The sequence below is a fragment of the Microtus oregoni genome, unplaced genomic scaffold (genome assembly GCF_018167655.1).
Source record: "Microtus oregoni isolate MIOR12 unplaced genomic scaffold, Mior012 000188F_ref0000398, whole genome shotgun sequence".
Lineage (NCBI taxonomy): Eukaryota > Metazoa > Chordata > Mammalia > Rodentia > Cricetidae > Microtus > Microtus oregoni.
In genome coordinates, this window is record NW_024544847.1 from 90997 (window position 1) to 109493 (window position 18497).

Here is an 18497-nt window from a genome sequence, read left to right on the forward strand (position 1 = left end):
CTCTGCTTACATTAGGTTATGAATCCAGAAATATCAGGTTCTCATTTATCAAGTCCCTTACCTGACATCAGAGTTTCTCTCAGACTTCTTAAATTTAAGTACAATAGTTCTAAGGAGCGTTGGAGGGTATTCTGATACACGGAGGGTGTGATTGATGAGCCTGGAAATGATGAAGAAAGGTTCATGAGAAGAAACAGTGGTTGTGTTTGTCAGAGGGGCAACAGTGGGAATCAGGGTCAAGGCAGGGGTCCTATCTGCTTACCCTCATATTCTTCTCCTCAGCCTCTTACAGGTAAGGCACAGCCCTCTACTGGGACCCTGTCATTCACACACCTATTCTAGTACTCTAGTACTTTGTGTGACTCGCCATTCCTCTCTGAGCCTCAGCTTCCTCATGTGGGTCCCACAGGGATAGGTAGCATCTTACTGTATAGTTCAGGATTGCCTTGAGGTCAGGTTCTTCCTGCACTAATTTCATTGGTTCTGATACATTAGGAATATATCCAGGACTAATAAGCATTCTTATTTTTATGGACTTATGCCATTAGACAGAAAGATTCTGAGAAACTTCTCGGGGACTTATGTACATATTTCAAGCAATAGCTCACAGTTACTAAGTGGCACCTTAGGGAGGAAGGTGAGAGTCTTTAAAACACAGTTTTATTACGCAGTGAAATTTGAGCATGGAACTTTGGGAAGGAGTGGAATTATTTTAATGGAAGAATGTGAATGAGGAGAATAGTGACAAAAATGAGAGAAGAAGCCTTTTGATAGTATAGGAGCAAGATTTTGTGGCGAGACACGAACAATCTAATCTCCACCAAAATATCATCCCTGGAGTCTTCCCTAAGCCCCAAGTGCAAGGATCTTCTTGTGTTCAGCTTCAATATGTGAGATCTGCTCATGCTGGAGAGGTGGCATCAGAACAAAGGCTGAGCAGTGTGAATGCTCAGATAATGAAACAGAGATACTATCTCTGGAATGGCCTTTTCTAAGACACACATTAAATGATGTCAAGGTCACAACTAGGGGTGATGGCTTTTGAATCTGTTGTCTCCATACTTAAGCCTTGCTGTGTGAGATGATTCAGAATCAATTTTGAAGTTAATACAAGATGTGGGCAGGACTCTCAGAGAGCAGCAGCAGGATGAAGGCTGAGAAAATCTTTCCTCAGACTCCCACTGTTCTAGATTCCAGGCCTGCATGTATCTCTGTATGCTGGGAGCTTGGACAAGTTAACCTCTCTCTCTAAACCTTGTGCACCGGAGAAAGGTGGTGACTTTGATGCTTGAGAAGAGGAAGAGGACATGTGTGGCCTGGGTACGTTGAGATAAAGAAAGTCAGACTGAAGCTGCTGGAGACAGGAACCTTCTTTCTCCCTGGGGTCCATCTCAAGGGAATAGACCATTTGGGAACTTCAGGACCTGCATGATCCCTGACATTTCAGAACCCACTTATGCTCTGCACTGAACTCTGGGTGCCCTTTGGACTGTGCTCACGTCTGTCCCCCATGGGTTCTAGGTTCTTCATGTGTCATGTGTAAACTATAGAACTGCCAGGCCCAGTCGGGTCATTTCTAGCCTGTTTTCTTGTGTGTGACTTAAAAGTTGCATTCCTTCGTGTCTCCTCTGATCTTCCATTTTAGTTGTGTCTCCCAGATCCCCATACAGGTGGAGGCTCACCTGTGAAGAGCCACCATCTTTGTGGACTAGAATTCCATTCCCAGCTGCCAGCTTGGTTTAAGTTTAATTCTGAATCCAGACTCCTCAGTTCCCATTAAACAAGCACCTTACCTAACATCAGAATTTCTCTCAGATTTTCAAGCATTGAGCTCAGTAGTTGTAAGGAGTCTTGGATGGTAGTTGGATCCATGTAGCGTGTTATTGTTGAACCTGGAAAAGATGAAGAAAGGGACCATTGGAAGAGACAGTGGTTGTGTGATTGTCATAGTATCAGCAGTAGGCTTCAGGGAAATAAGAGTGAAGTTCTTACAAGCTTACCCTCATACCCTTCTCCAGTCTCATGGAAAGAATGATGATCTTTTAGGTGATGCAGGGACATGGTCCTGTCCTGCATGCAACCATGAAGCTTATACACCAATGCTAGTCTACTCTAGTCCATTGTGTAAGTCTCCATTCCTCTCTGAGCCTTAACTCCCTCATGTGAATCTCTAACTTCATGTCACACAGGGGTAAGTAGCACCTTACTGTCTACTTTAGATTTGCCTGAAGCTCAGATTTTTCTCTGCATTAATTTCATTGGTTGTGATACTTTAGGAATATGCCCAGGACTGGTTACTAATGTTAGTTTTGAAGTCTTATGATTAGTTCTTAGTGTTTGATTCAAAACTTCAAGGTATGTATAGCATCCATCAGGCAGAAATGTTCTGAGAATCTTCATGGGAACTGAGGTGCCTTTTCCCAAAAATAGCTGACAGTTTCTAAGTGGCATCTTAGGGTGGAATGTGAGAGTCTTTAAAAAACAGTTTTGATACACAATGAAAATAAGCATGGAAGATCTGGATGTAGTGGAATTATTTTAATGGAATAAGTTGAAAGATGGGAACAGTAAGTCAAAAATGAGAGAAGGAACCTGTTTTTAGCATAGGAGCTTTGTGGCAGGAGAGACATGAACAGTCTAATGGGTTGCCAGACAATCAGTGGAGTCTTCCCTAAGCCCCATGTGCAAGAGCCTTCTTGTGTGCAGCCTGAAGATGTAAATCTGCACCTGTTGAGGAGGTGGCAGCAGAACAAAGGGTGAGAAGCATCAGTGATAAGATATTGAAACTGAGACACCATCTGTTCCATGGCTTTTTCGTGATAGACATTAGATGGTGCCAAGGTATCAATGAAGGGCAATGACTTTAGACTCTGCAGTCTTCATTCTCAAAGCTTATGGTGGGGGAAGAATGGACTTTGAGGGGAGAGAAAACCGTTAGGTGTTTGCAGGACTTTCACAGAGTAGAAGCAGGATGAATGTGGAAGAAATTCTCCCCCAGGTTCCTATTTTTCTGTATTTCAGGCCTGCATGTGTCACTATGTGCTGTGAGCCTGAACAAGTTAACTTCTCTTTCAAGACATTGTGCACTGAAGAGAGTTGGCTACTTTGATGTCTGAGAAAGGGAAGAAGCAATGGTGCTGCCTGATAAGTTGGAATAAGGGAAGTCAGGCTCAAGCTGAGCCCGGAGCCTTCCTTCTACTTGGGAGTCCACCTCAAGGGAAGAGAACTTTTTGGAACTTCAAGAGCTGCATGACTCTGAGATTCCAGAACCCACTCAAATTTTGAACTGATCCCTGGGTTCTATTTGGGCTAGCCTCACTGTTGACCACCACAGGTTCCAGTTTCTTCATGTGTCAAATGCAACTTAAGCACTACAGGTCCCAAGAGGATGTTGCTAGCCTGTGATTCTTAGCATTCTTCCATGTCTCCTTTGACCTTTCATTTTAGTTACCTGCCCCAGGCCTCCATACAGGTGGAGGCTCACCTGTGAAGAACCACCATCTATGTGGCCTAGAATTCTCATTCTCAGCTTCCAGCTTAGCTTACATTTAGTTCTGAATACAAATTTGTCAGGTCCCCAATTAACAAGCTTCTTACCTGACATCAGAATTTGTCTCAGCTTTTCAAGCCTTGAGTTCAGTAGTCGTAACGAGCCTTTGATGGTAGTGGGAATCATGTAGCTTGTGAATCCCGAGCCTGGAAACAATGAATAAAGTGCCAAGCAGAGAGGCAATTGTGTGATTGTTAGAGAACAGGGCTAGGATTCGGAGCAGCAGTACTTGGGTCCTTCAAGCTCACCCTTATACCCTTCTCCAGTCTCATGGAGAGAATGATTCTCTTGCACCTGCTTCAGTGACAGGTTCTCACACTGGGACCATGAAGTGCACACACCTATGTTGGTCTACTCTAGTCTTATGTGTGAGTCTCCATTCCTCTCTGAACCTCAGTTTCTTTACGGGGTTTCTAAGCTTATGTGCCACAGAGACAGGTAGCATCTTACTATGTAGTTCAGAACTTGGCTCAAGCTTAGATTCTTCCTGCATTAATTTCACATGTTCAGGATTCATAGGAATATGTCCACTACAAGTCCATAATCATATTTTGAAGGTTTATAATTTTCCTTAGCCTTTATTCTAAAATTTCAAGGTAGATATTAATGTCCATCAGACAGAGCGATTCTGAAAAACTTCTTAGGGACTCAGGCACATATTTCAAGCAATAGCTGACAGGTTTTAAGTGGCATCTTTGAGAGAAAGTTGAGACTGATTAAAACACATTTTTATTACACAATGAAATTTGAACATGGACGTTCTGGATGGAGTGAACTTGTTTTAATGGAACAACTTGGAAGCTGGGAATAGTGAGGAAAAGAAATGAGAGAAGGAATTTTTGGTAGCATAGGAGGAAACTTTTTGAGAAGAGAGATACTTGAACAGTCTAATCTCTGCTACGGTATCATCAGTGGAGTCTTCCCTATGGCCTGTGTGTAAGGATCTACTTATGTGCTGCTTGAAGATGTGAGATCTGCACATACTGGAGAGATGGCATCTGAATGAAGGGTGAGCAATGTGAATGCTCAGATAATGAAATAGAAATACTGTCTCGGGAATGGCCTTTTCCAAGACGCACGTTAAAGGATCCTTAGGTAACAATTGGGGTGATGGCTTTTGACTCTGTAGTCTTCATTCTCAAGCCTTAATTAAGCTTGGGTAAGAATGGACTTTGAATGGAAGGAAAGGTTTTGATGTGGGCAGGACTTTCACAGAGTAGCAGTAGGATAAAGGAAGAGTAACTCATTCCCCAGGCACACATTGGTCTAGATTCTATTCTTCTGTCTGTCATTATAGGCTGTAAACTTGTACAAGTTACCCTCTCTCTCAAGAACTTTTGCACTGGAAGGAACTGCCTACTTTGATGTTTGAGAACAGAAAGAGGCAAGGGTGTTGCCTGCATCAGCTGAAATAAGGGAAGTCAGGCTGGAGCTGAGAGAGCAGCCTACCCTAACCTTGATGCCATCTACAGGAAGAGACCCTCTTAGAACTTCTGGAGTTGCAGCACCCCTGGGATTTCAGAAGCCACTCATACTTTGACCTGAACTCTGGGTGACAGCTGGGCTAGGCTCACTGATGACCCCCATGGGTTACAGATTCTTCATGTGTCAGATGAAAATTCTGCATTGCAGATCCCAGAGGCATCATTTCTAGTCCTGGATGCTTAACATTTTGACATAGCTCCTTTGACCATTGACTTCCCAGGTTCCCATACAGGTAGACTCTAGCCTGTGAAGAACCACCATCTATATGGACTATAAGTCGCATTCCCTGCTGACTGCTCAGTTTATTTTGGGTCTAAATCCAGAGTCATAAGATTCTCAATTAACAAGCCCCTTACCTGACATCAGAATTTGTCTCAGATTTCCAAGGTCTGAGCTCAGTAGTTGTAAGGAGTCCCAGAGGGCAGTGGGATCCACTTTGAGTGTTGTGGATGAGCCTGAAAGATGAAGAAAGAGACAGTGTTTGTGTGATTGTTCAAGAACCAGCAGTTGGAGCCAGGGTAGCAGCTCTGGGATCCTACCCACTTACCCTCATACCCTTTACCACTCTCTCATGGAGAGAATGATGATCTTACTCCTGCTTCAGGGACATGTCCTACATGGAGAACATAAAGTTTATACACCAATGCTGGTCTACTCTGTTACTTTGTGTGAATCTCCATTCTTCTCTGAGATTCAGCTCCCCCATTGTGGGTCTCTGACTTTATGTTGCACAAGGATAGATAGTATCTTATTGTGTAGTTCAGACTTGCCTCAAGATCAGATTATTCCTGCATTAATTTCATACATTCTGGGATTACAGGAATATGTTCAGGGCCAGTTAGTAATCTTATTTTTGATGCCTGTAATTCCTTGATGTTTGATCTAAAACTTCAAGGTGAGTGTATGATCTATAAGACAGAGCAATTCTGAGAGAATTCTAGGGGACTCAGGTACATATTTCAAATAATAGCTGACAGTTACTAAGTGGCATCTCAGGGAGGAAGGTGAGAGTTTTTAAAACACAGTTTTGATACACAATGAAAATGAGCATGGACATCAGGGAAGTAGTGGAACTGTTTTAATAAAACAAGTAGGAAGGTGGAAATAGTGAGGGAAAGGAGTGAGAGAAGGAGCCTGTTGTTAGCATAGGAAAAAGCTTTGTGACAAGAGAGACATGAACAGTCTAATGTGATGCAATTTATCAGTGGAGTCTTCCCTAAGCCCCATGAGCAAGAGCCTTCTTGTGTGCAGCCTGAAGATGTAAATCTTCACCTATTGAAGAGGTGGCAGCAGAACAAAGGGTGAGCAACATCAATACTCAGATAATGAAAATGGGACATAATTTCTGGAATGGCTTTTTATAAGACCAACATTAAATGATGCCAAGGTGACAACTAGGAGTGATGGCATTTTTTAATAATGGCCTTATTGAGCTATGTGATTTTCTGAACTCTCCTCTCTTCCTCTCCCCTCTTTCTCTTCTCTCCCATGGTCTCCATGCTCCCAATTTACTCAGGAGATCTTGTCATTTTCTACTTCTCATGTAGATTATATTTATGTATGTCTCACTTAGGGTCCTCTTTGTTGTCTAGGTTCTCTGGGATTGTGAATTGTATGGTGTTTTTTCTTTGCTTTATGTCTAAAAGTCACTTATGAATGAGTACATATGATGTTTGTCTTTCTGGGTCTGGGTTACCTCACTCAATATGAACTTTTCTAGATCTATCAATTTGCCCACAAATTTTAAGATGTCATTTTTTCCAGCTATGTAGTACTCCATTGTGTAAATGTACCACATTTTCCTTATCCATTCTTCACAAGAGAGGCATTTAGGTTGTTTCCAGATTCTGGCTATGTTATAAACATAGTTAAGCACATGTACTTTTGGTATGATTGATGTTCCCTTGAGTATATACCCAAAAGCGGTATTGCTGGGTCTTAAGGAAGACTGTTTCCCAATTTTCTGAGAAATCGTCATACTGATATCTAAAGAGGCTGTACCAGCTTGCCATCCCACCAGCAATGCAGCAGTGTTCCCTTGAGCCCACATCCTCTCCTTTCTACGTATTGATCATTGCCATTATTACTTGTGTAAGATGGAAGGGGTGACAGCTTTTGACAATGTAGTCTTCAAAGCTTATTGTGGGGAAGGAAGAATGGACTTTGAAGGGGGAGAGAAGGTTAGGTATGGACAGGACTTTCACAGAGTGGTAGCAGGATGAGTGTGGAGGAAGGCTTTTATTGCTCTAGATCTTTTCTCCATGTATCTCTATGTGCTGTGAGCCAGGACAAGTTAACATCTCTTTCCAGACCTAGTTCACTTGAAAGGGTTGGCCTCTTTCATGTTTGAAAAGAGGAAGACACAGGGTGTGGCCTGTATAAGTTGAAATATGGGAAGTCAGGCTGAAGCCAAGGCAGGAGTCTACTGTCTCCCTGGTTCCATAAAAAGGAAGAAACCTTCTTAGAACTTCTGGAGCTGTATTATCCCCAATATTTCAGAACCCACTCATATGTTGAGCTGAACTCTGGGTGACATTTGTGCAAGGCTCACTGCTGACCCCCATGGGTTCCTCTTTCTTCATGTGTCAAGTGCAGCTTCAGCACTGCACAGCCGAGAGACATCATTTCTAGCCTGTGACTCTTTATATTCCTCCATCAGTCTTCTGATTGTTTATTTTAGTTGAGGACCCACACAGGTGGAGGCTCAGCTGTGAAGAACCTCCATCTATGTGGACTAGAAGTCCCAGCATAGCTGCCAGCTCAGATACATTTGGTTCTGAATCCAGACTTCCCATGTTCCTTTAGTGGTATACTATTTGTGTTTTAATAAATAAAGCTTTCCTGAAGATCAGAGTGCAAAGCAGCCATACTAGTTAGATATACAAGCAAGGGAGTGGTGGCACACACCTGTAATTCCAGGACTGGGGAGACAGAGGCAGATGGATCTCTGTTAGTTCAAAGCAACCCTGGGCTACACAAGATAGGATCTGTCTAAATGAGAAAGAGAGCACAGACAAAAGTGATCCCAGCACCAAGGAGGTCGAGGCAGGAGCGATATGACAAGACAGAGAGAGGAATATGAGGGGGAAGAGACAGGAACTCAGTGGACTGTGAAGTCTTCAGGATTCGTGGATACAGGATCTTGCCCATTTCAGTCTGGGTTAAAGGTAAAGGCTAGTGGCTAATTGCTTTGCTTTTCTGATATTCAGGTTGAACCCTAGTATCTGTCTCTTGATTTTTATTATTTGTGTTGCAGGTTCCCTTTTAACAAGCCCCTTACCTGACATCAGAATTTGTCTCAGGTTATTAAGGTTTGAGCTCAGACGTTTCAAGGAGTCTTGAAGGGTAGTTGGATCCACGTAGGGTGTGATTGTTGAACCTGAAAATGATGAAGAAAGTGCAATGGGAAGGGGTAATGGTTGTGTGATTGTCAGAGAAGCAGCAGGAGGAGTCAGGGCAATAAGGCTGGGTCCTACCTCCTTACCCTCATACCCTTCTCCACTCTCTCATGGAGAGAATGATGCTCTTACACCGGATGCAGGGTCACCTTCCTTCACAGGGACCACGGAGTTCACACACTAATGCTGTTCTACTCTATTTTGTGTGAGTCTCCACTTTCCTCTCTAAGCCTCAGCTCCCTCTTGTGGCTCTCTGATTTTATGTCCTGCCAGGATAGGTAGCACCTTACTGTGTAGTTCAGGCTTGCCTCAAGCTCAGATTCTTCTTGCATTAATTTCACAAGTTCTGGGATTATAGGAATATTTTCACAACTAGTTAACAACCTCATTTTTGATGCCTTATTATTTCTTAGTATTTGATCTAAAACTTAAAGTTGGGCATACTGTATTAGAAAGAGTGATTCTGAGAAAATTTTGGGGGGCTTATGTACGTATTTACTATAATAGCTGACAGTTACTAAGTGGCATCCTAGGGAGGAAGATCAGAATGTTTAAAACACAGTTTTGATACACAATGAAACTTGAGCATGGAAGTTAGTGATGGAGAGGAATTATTTGAATAGAATAGCTTAAAAGCTGTGAATAGTTAGAATAAACGAGGAAGGAAGAGACAAGAACATGAGGAAGATTCATTGGGGACAGATACTCAGCTACACAGCAGTCTACAAAGTAATTCGTAAAGAAAGGTAAACTCCCAGAGGCAGTAGATAGACTGGATAATTTACAAAAAGCTGGCTAGAAACAAAAAAACAAACAAAAAAAATGCTAAGGTCAGCCATTTGTAAGTCAGAAAAAGACTGTAGATTTATTTGGGAACTGGGTGGCAGCCCCTGCCAAAGAGCTAAAGAATCAAGAAACAACCTATAACACAGATTCTGACAAATTTCTAGCGGGCTGAAGCACACATTTCAAGCTGTTACTGATGGTTACTTAGTAAGTGGCATCCTTGGGAGGAAAGTGAGAGTCTCTAAAACACAGTTTTGAATCATAATTAAATGCAATTAGAAAGGTCAGGATGGAGGGGAATTATTTTAAATGGAACAGCAGGGAAGTTCTGTGAGACAGGTCTAATCTCTTTCAAAATGTCCTTAGACATAATGACTTTATTCCTATCACACAGTAAGTAAAATCAGTGTGATCATCAAAGGCAAGGGACTTTGACTCTATAGTCAACATTTTCAAAGCTTAATGTGGGGTAAAAATAATGAACTTTAAAATGAAGGACGAGGGTTAGGCAGGACTTCACACTGTAGCACTAGGTTGAAAGAGGTGTCTCCCATTTCCCAGGTACTGAGAGTTCTGGATTGCAGCCCTGTGTCTGTCTCTGTGTGCTTTAAGCTAGGACAAGTTTACTTCTCTCTCTAAACCTTGTGCAATGGATTGAGGAGGCTACTTTCATGCTTGAGAAAAGGAAGCAGCAAGGGTGTGTGTTGTGGCCTAATCCTTTTGTATACTGTAAAGATAAGTTTTTTGCTAAGTCATTTTCTAATTAGTTTAATAAAATTGGTTTAATCAATAAAAGTAAAATAAATAAAGCTGAATGGCCAATAGTCAGGCTGGAAGAGGTTAGGTGGAACTTCCAGGGAGAAAGAAAGAAGAGGAGATGGATCTAGGTGCACGAGAGATGCCAGAGGACACGGGGACAAAGCAGGAGGTTCAAGATGGAAGAGAGGTAAAAAGTAGTGAGGCAAAACAAAGATTAATATAAATTGGTTAATTTAAGTTATAAGATCTAATAGTGTAAGCCCAAGCTATACATTGAGGTTTTATAATTAATAACAAGTCTCCATGTTGTTTTTGGTGAGCTGGTGGTCAAAGGAAAATCTGTCTACAAATATGGCCCCGGTAAAGAGAATGAAGTCAGTAGCAGAAAATGACTGAAGCTGAGGCAGGAGCCTGCCCTCTTCTCTTTGTCCATCCCAAGGAGCAAAACCTTCTTGGGTCATCAGAACCTCCATGACTCCCTTAGATCTTCAGTGCACACACTCGTATTTTGAGCTGAATTCTGGGTGCCAGGTGGGTTAGACTCACTGCTGACCCTCATGGTTTCCAGATTGTTCTTGCGTCAAATGCAACTTCAGCATTGCATAGTATAGTGGAGCCTCTCTAGTCTGTGACCCTTAGCCCTCCACCATGGCTTCACTGTATTTAAGTCCCTTGTTCAGGTCCCCACACAGACGGGTGGTCACTTGTGAAGAACCACTACCTATGTGGACTTTAAGTTCCTTTCACAGCTTCAAGTTTAGTTCATCTTCATTTCTGCACACAGGCTGCTCATGTTCCCCACTGTGAGTGTTACAGAGGCTGATGGCCAAACACAGAGATAGGAGCCAGGGGAACAAACCTGGGGGCCTTACTCCCCACCCCTATAGCCTTCTTCACTGTCACAAGATGCTCTCAGAGTTCCTGATGAGGAAAGATCCTTCTCTGGGACCATGAAGTTCACACATCTGCCCTGGTTCTATATTAGTCCTCTCTGTGAGTCTCTAGTCTTCTCTGTGAGCCTCAGCTCCTTCATGTGGGGCTCTGAGATTCTGTCCCACAGGGTTGCAAACTATAATAATAACAGCAGCTGCAACTGTATTGACTTGTATTGTTTAATAAGTAACGTGGATTATCACTTTACTCCCACAGCCCAAGGAAACAGGTTTTTACCTCCCTCCTGTTTCCTAAATGGAGGGAGTCATGGAGGCTGAGGGCTGTAAAGTGACTTGTCCAGGGTGGTAGAGCCGTGACTGCAGTCTGCCTCTGCCAAGTTTCAGTCTGGGACTGTAACTTAAGTGTCACCAAGCTTTCTTTTTGGGGACTTACTTGAACCCTGAGCTTCTCCCTTTCAGAGCAATCCTGAATGCCAGTCTCTCCCCACTCATGAGGCTTCAGAGTGATCCTTCCCAGGGGCCTGAGAATGCACTCTTGTAGCTGAGGGTGTGGGGCTCTAAGGTTCACTTAGTTCTTTCTGCATGCTTTCTGGTTCCAGGCTGTCCTAGGCCTGTGAATCCTTCTGACAGGTGGTTAGCCTGCCCATGGAAACCCTGGCAGGAGGGCTCAGTGGTGATGGAGGAGTTACAGTAGCAGTGGGTTGGGGTCCTTATTGTACTTACTTTCTGTCGAGTCCTTCTCTGCTGGGGTTTTGGTCTGCTGAGGCTCCGGATTCATCTGCTCCCCCCACTTCTGGGTGGACCCCACGACCTGTTGGCCCTTTTGCTGAGCCTCCTCTGCACCACTTGTCTTCTTGGACTGAACTTCTTCCATGGTGATGATGCTTGTCTGTGCAGCTCTTGCTGGCAGAGCTTTGCTTTTCCCTTTTGTTGTTGCTCAAAACAGGAGGCCAGTGGATCCTGGTCTCTGACAACGGTTTCCGCTCTGGGAAAGGGTGTTTGATCAGAATCCATGAAGAAGATCGGGAAATAAAAGAAAGAGCAGAGCAAGCATTACAGGGATATGGTCCTCTGATCACAACAATGGAACGACTCCAGTCTCTCCTGGGGATGGAGACTGTGTGCCCAGCTGCAGGCATTTGGACTTTATAGGGCAGAAGAAGGGGCTCTGGGAGGAAGGTTTATCAGTGGATTTGTTATTTATGGTTTCTTGAATGGTGTTGGGAGATGTTCTTGGTACTACATTGGCTTTCCTGTCAGGAAAGTTATTCCGAGTTGGGTTTTCATAGCTTGTCTAAGGTTTCTTCTCTTAGGTCATTAAGGTCATTTATCTAACACTGAGGACCCATTAAAAGAAGGAGGTATATTTTCTCATTGCCTGCTTCCAGCAGGAGAGGGGAGGCGGAGCTGGAGCTATGCTCTATTCCTAGGGTTTAAAGGGTGACTTCATGAACCAGGAAAACAGTTTTAACTTATACTGCTGCAGTGGGTTCTGTGATTGCTGTCATTCATTTCCAGAGGAACCTTTAAAAACCGTTAATAGACAGGGCTACAGTCAGTGAGTAAGATGAGACTCAAGAAAGGCGACCCAGTATGTTTGTAGCCAGGGTACCCATTGTTTTAAAGTGGACCTAGTGGCGGCAATGATTTGATCCAGGAGGAACTTGTGTGAAACTTTTAAAGGACAGGGAAAATAGAGAAGGAGGAATGGAGAGATCAAGGGGAGGAGCCAGAGTGTAAGGGAACAAAAGCTCACCCTTAGGAAGATGACTGTCACTGAATCTTTGTCTGGTCCTTAATTAAGTCTGTGGGCCCTCTTAGCTAGGTTTTTTGGGTTTGTTTGTGCAGAATCCGCACTGTTCCTGGAGGACAGCACAATTCCCACCACCAGCAGCTGACAGGAGATCTAGGTCTCTAACTTTGAAGAACCACAGCAGCGAAGACGTGGCCCAGACTAGCCATAAAAACTGATGGATGGCCCTTTGGCCACATAACATCTCCCAGCTCAGCCTGTTCGGGCGCTGGGACCGAATCCAAATTGGGAGGGCAACCGGGAGGGCGGTAGTTCCTTTGTCTCAATAGCCTGCCTGCATCAAGCAAGGTAGGCCCTTTGTGTACGAGCTACCCAAGCAGCACGGAGATCCGATCCAGGCACCAGGAGAGCCATCATTGGGGTGAGTGAGTTTCTGACTAGCAGCAGCAGCCCGGGACAGGGAACTCAGACGTTCCTCATCCCTCCTACACTTCCTGGTCTTCCTGCAGGGGCTATACTGCCTGATACCTTCTCTCTCTTCCTATCACACCCAGCTTGCATCCAGAACCCTCCCCCTTCTGCCTCCCTCCCCTCTTTGGCCACATAACATCTCCCAGCTCAGCCTGTTCGGGCTCTGGGCCCAAATCCAAATTGGGAGGGCAACCGGGAGGGCGGTAGTTCCTTTGTCTCAATAGCCTGCCTGCAGCAAGCAAGGTAGGCCCTTTGTGTATGAGCTACCCAAGCAGCACGGAGATCCGATCTAGGTACCAGGAGAGTCATCACTGGGGAGTGACATCACTGGGAAGGTACATCAGTGGGCAAGAAGACCTGATCCTGTAAAAGAAGATCCATAGGGGACCATTTGGAGGAAGAGATGGGCAGGCACCAATGCAAGAATTCACCCAACAATCTGAAAAACAACATGAAACCACCAGAAGCCAGCGACCTCACAACAGGAGGACATGAACACCTTAATCAAGAAGAAGTAGAAAAAAATGGACTTTATGAAAGTGATAGAGGCCCTTAAACACCATGTAAAAAATGCCCTTATAGAAATGGATAAGAAGTATAACAGAAAGTTTGAAGAATTGAGTAAATCAGTGAATGATACCCAAGGAAACCAAGGAAAAACAATCAAGCAGATAATGGAAACAGTTCAAGACTTGAAAACTGAAATGGAGGGAAGGAAGAAACCACAAACAGAGGGCCGGCTGGACATGGAAAATCTAGGTAAACGAATAGAGACTACAGAAACAAGCATAACCAACAAAATAGAAGAGATAGAAGAAAGAATCTCAGATTCTGAAGATACCATAGAGAAAATCAAAGAAAACAGCAAATCCAACAAACTCTCATCACAAAACATTCAGGAAGTATGGGACACAATAAAAAGACCAAACCTAAGAATAATAGGAGTAGAAGAAGGAGAAGAAGTGCAGCTCAAAGGTCCAGAAAATATATTTAATAAAATTATAGAAGAAAACTTTCCCAATCTGAAGAAAGATATACCTATGAAGGTTCAAGAAGCATACAGAACACCGAATAGACTGGATCAAAAAAAAAATATCCCCTCGCCATATAATTATCAAAACACAAAGCATACAGAATAAAGAAATAATATTAAGAGCTGCAAAGGAAAAGGGTCAAGTTATTTATAAGGGTAAACCTATCAGACTTACACCTGACTTCTCTATGGAAACAATGAAAGCCAGAAGGTCCTGGATAGATGTACTGCAGAAACTAAGAGACCATGGATGCAAGCCCAGACTACTATACCCAGCCAAGCTTTCATTCACTATAGATGGAGAAAACAAAATTTTCCAGGATAAAAACAAATTTAAACAATACGTAGCCAAAAATCCAGCCTTACAGAAAATAATAGAAGGAAAATCACTAACCAAGGAGTCCAACAATGACCACAATAACTCAGACATCTAGAGACCCTTCACCAACACAACCCGAAGAAGGGAAACACACAATCTCTACTACCAAAAAAGTGACTGGAGTTAACAACCACTGGTCATTAATATCACTTAATGTCAATGGTCTCAACTCACCTATAAAAAGGCACAGGATAAGAGATTGGATACGAAAACAGGATCCAACATTCTGCTGTTTCCAAGAAACACACCTCAACCACAAAGATAGGCACCTACTCAGAGTAAAGGGCTGGGAAAAGGCTTATCAAGCAAATGGACCTAAGAAACAAGCAGGTGTGGCCATACTAATTTCTAACAATGTTGACTTAAAACTTAAATCAATCAGAAGAGATGGGGAGGGACATTTTATACTCATATCAGGAACAAGGTCCCATCAAAATTCTTCACAAATCTTGAGAGGATAATAATCAACTTTATATGGAAAAACAAAAAACTCAGGATAGCCAAAACAATCTCATTCAATAAAAGAACTCCTGGAGGCATTAACATCCCTGATTTCAAACTCTATTACAGAGCTACGGTAATGAAAACAGCTTGGTATTGGTATAAAAACAGAGATGTCGACCAATGGAATCGTATAGAAGACCCAGATTTTAATACACAAACCTATGAACACCTCATTTTTGATAAAGGAGCTAAAAGTATACAATGGAAGAAAGAAAGCATCTTCAACAAATGGTGCTGGCACAACTGGATGTCAACCTGCAGAAGAATGAAAATAGACCCATATCTTTCACCAAGCACAAAACTCAAGTCCAAATGGATCAAAGACCTCAATATCAGTCTGAACACACTGAACCTAATAGAAGAGAAAGTGGTAAATACCCTACAACATATGAGCACAGGAGATCGCTTCCTATGTATAACCCCAGCAGCACAGACATTAAGGGCAACATTGAATAAATGGGACCTATTGAAACTGAGAAGCTTCTGTAAAGCAAAGGACACTGTCACTAAGACAAAAAGGCAACCCACTGACTGGGAGAAGATCTTCATCCACCCCGCAATAGACAAAGGTCTGATCTCCAAAATATATAAAGAACTCAAGCAACTAGACTTTAAAATGCTAATTAACCCAATTAAAGAATGGGGCACTGAACTGAACAGAGAATTCTCAACAGAAGAAGTTCAAATTACCAAAATACACTTAAGGTCATGCTCAACTTCCTTAGCGATCAGGGAAATGCAAATCAAAACAACTTTGAGATATCATCTTACCCCTGTTAGAATGGCAAAAATCAAAAGCAACAATGATAGTCTTTGCTGGAGAGGTTGTGGAGTAAGGGGCACACTCATCCATTGCTGGTGGGAATGCAAACTTGTCCAACCACTGTGGAAATCAGTGTTTCGTTTTCTCAGGAAATTCGGGATCAACCTACCCCAGGACCCAGCAATACCAATCTTGGGAATATACCCAAGAGATGCCCTATCATATTACAAAAGCCTTTGTTCAAGTATGTTCATAGCAGTATTATTTGTAATAGCCAGAACCTGGAAACAACCTAGATGTCCTTCAATGGAAGAATGGTTGAAGAAAGTGTGGAATATATACATATTAGAGTAATACTCAGCGGTAAAAAACAATGACTTCTCAAATTTTGCATGCAAATGGATGGAAATAGAAAACACTATCCTGAGTGAGGTGTCCCAGACCCAAAAAGATGAACATGGGATGTACTCACTCATAATTGGTTTCTAGCCATAAATAAACGACATTGAGTCTATAATTTGTGATCCTAAAGAAGCTAAATAAGAAGGTGAACCCAAAGAAAAACATATAGTTACCCTCCTGGTTATGGGAAGTAGACAAGATTGCCGAGCAAAAATTGGGATCTTGGGGGTGGGTTGGGATAGGGGTAAGTGGAGATGGTTAGAGAAATGTGAGAAGGGGAGTATGGGGGGGAACTTGGGGAATTGGGATGGTTGGGATAAAGGAAGGATGGATATGGGAGCAGGGAAGCATATATCTTAATTAAGGGATCCAGCTTAGGGTGGGCAAGAGACCTGAACTTAGAGGGGCTCCCATGTGCCCAGGGTGATGTCCCCAGTTAGTGCCTTGGGCAGCTGAAGATAAGGAACCTGAAATGGCCCTATCCTATAACCACACTGATGAATATCTTGCATATCATCATAGAACCTTCATTGGATGATGGATGGAGATAGAGACAGAAACCCATATTGGAGCACCGGAATAAGCTCCCAAGGTCCCAATGAGGAGCAGACGGAGGGAGAACATGAGCAAGGAAGTCAGGACTGTGAAGGGTGCACCCACCCACAGAGACAGTGGGGCTGATCTATTGGGAGCTCACCAAGGCCAGCTGGACTGGAACTGAAAAAGCATGGCATAAAACAGGACTCTCTGAACAATGAGGACTGATGAGAAGACAAAGACAATGGCACTGGGGTTTGATCCTACTTCATGTTCTGGCTTTGTGGGAGCCTAGCAAGTTTGGATGCTCACCTTCCTAGACCTAGATGGAGGGGGGAGGACCTTGGACTTTCCACCTGACTGCTCTTCGGTCTGGAGAGGGAGGGGGAAAGGAGTGGGGGGAGGGGGAGTGGAGTGGGAGGAAGGGGAGGGAAATGGGAGGATGGGAGGAGGCGGAATTTTTTTTTTCCAAGAAAAAATAAAAAAAAAAAACTGATGGATGTAGCTTTCTTTTGACATTAGCCACTTTCCCCAAGAAATATATTATATGATACTGTACTTTTTAACAAATTTCATGGCATAAGTTATCTTAGGCAAGTGCTGATGGTCCCATCTTCTGCTTTTGTCTTCCTTATTTCTCGTTCTCAGTCCTCCCACTTGACACCTCCCCCACTCAGGCCTTTATTCCTGCAGCTTCATGTCAGACAGGAGAGAGGAGGGTTCAGAATAGGCTATGTATGACAGGAGGAGACACATGGAGCCTACAGAGAAATCCAGCGACCTTCCACCCACCAGGGCTGGCCTGCAGATTCTCCAAGCAGGGGTGGAGCTTGGGCCCGGGCTCTCAGGACAAGGTCCCCCATGTCTGCCGCAGTGTGCCTTAGTGTACTTATCTTCCCATAACTCAAATAGTTCCGTGGACTCTGTTGGTCCCACTACTCACCCTGCTCTTTTAGGGGGCTCTCTGATGCATGCTTCCCTGGCCAAGGCTTCTCAGCTAGTAAAAGTAGTTTTGTAAGTGAAAGAGACCCAGTTCCTCCAGGAAGCCAGGCAGGCATCAGAGTCTGCGCAGATGGCAGATGTTCTTCCTCTGGACCCTGTGAGTGGAGGTTGAGCATTGTTCAGCTGATTTCCTGTTGTGAATTCTCTGCAGAAGCCTGGGCTGGAGGAGGAGTCCCTTGAGAGCTTCAGCCAGGCCTGCAGAGGCCCCGCCTGCTGAGTGCAGGACTCAGGTCTGAGCCTCACTTCTTTCAGCCAGTAAAGCAGGGTATCCCAGGTTTGCCACCAGGTTCCAGTTCAGCAGAATCTCCTGGAGCTCCCAGGTTTGTGCTCTGGATCTCTGGACTCTCTCTCCTCCCTGTAGCCTGTCCAGCCCACAGGCTCTTCATTTCAGGAAGTGGTTCTTAGGCCCAAACCCCGTGTATTTTTTTTTTTAAACTCCTAAAGTCTTGGGTTGATGTCTTTGGTGCATTTGGAGTTGAGTGCACTACAGGGTAAGAGCAGAGAAAGGTTCTTTACACACAGACATCCAGTTTATCAGCACCACGTGTCAGCAAGGCTTTCTCTTTGCCAGTGAATAAATACTTTAGTCACCAATGAGTAATTTTTGCTTGTCATTACACTTTAAAACAACAACAACAACAATAAAAATCCCTTATTTTTATCATCTGAAACTTTTTCCATCCAAAACATTGTTATTCAATAAATTCTTTTAAGCTAGGACATATGTGGCAAGTTATTTAAGACATACATTAAAATAATCTCAGGCAATGTTATTATAGGAT

At 43.4% G+C, this 18497-nt stretch overlaps 1 protein-coding gene across 1 annotated transcript in view; it reads right to left on the reverse strand.

Annotated features, from left to right (window-relative positions):
* The window catches only part of LOC121445425 (NACHT, LRR and PYD domains-containing protein 1a-like), a 91105-nt gene extending 79360 nt beyond the window's left edge, over positions 1–11745 (reverse strand). The window contains exons 1-6 of the mRNA XM_041647559.1: positions 11595–11745; positions 8316–8414; positions 5392–5490; positions 3598–3696; positions 1794–1892; positions 62–160 (exon numbers count right to left, since the gene is read on the reverse strand). Coding sequence (XP_041503493.1) covers positions 62–160; positions 1794–1892; positions 3598–3696; positions 5392–5490; positions 8316–8414; positions 11595–11745 — 646 coding nt within the window. The remainder of the gene's footprint in view (positions 1–61; positions 161–1793; positions 1893–3597; positions 3697–5391; positions 5491–8315; positions 8415–11594) is intronic.
* Positions 11746–18497: the final 6752 nt, after the last annotated feature.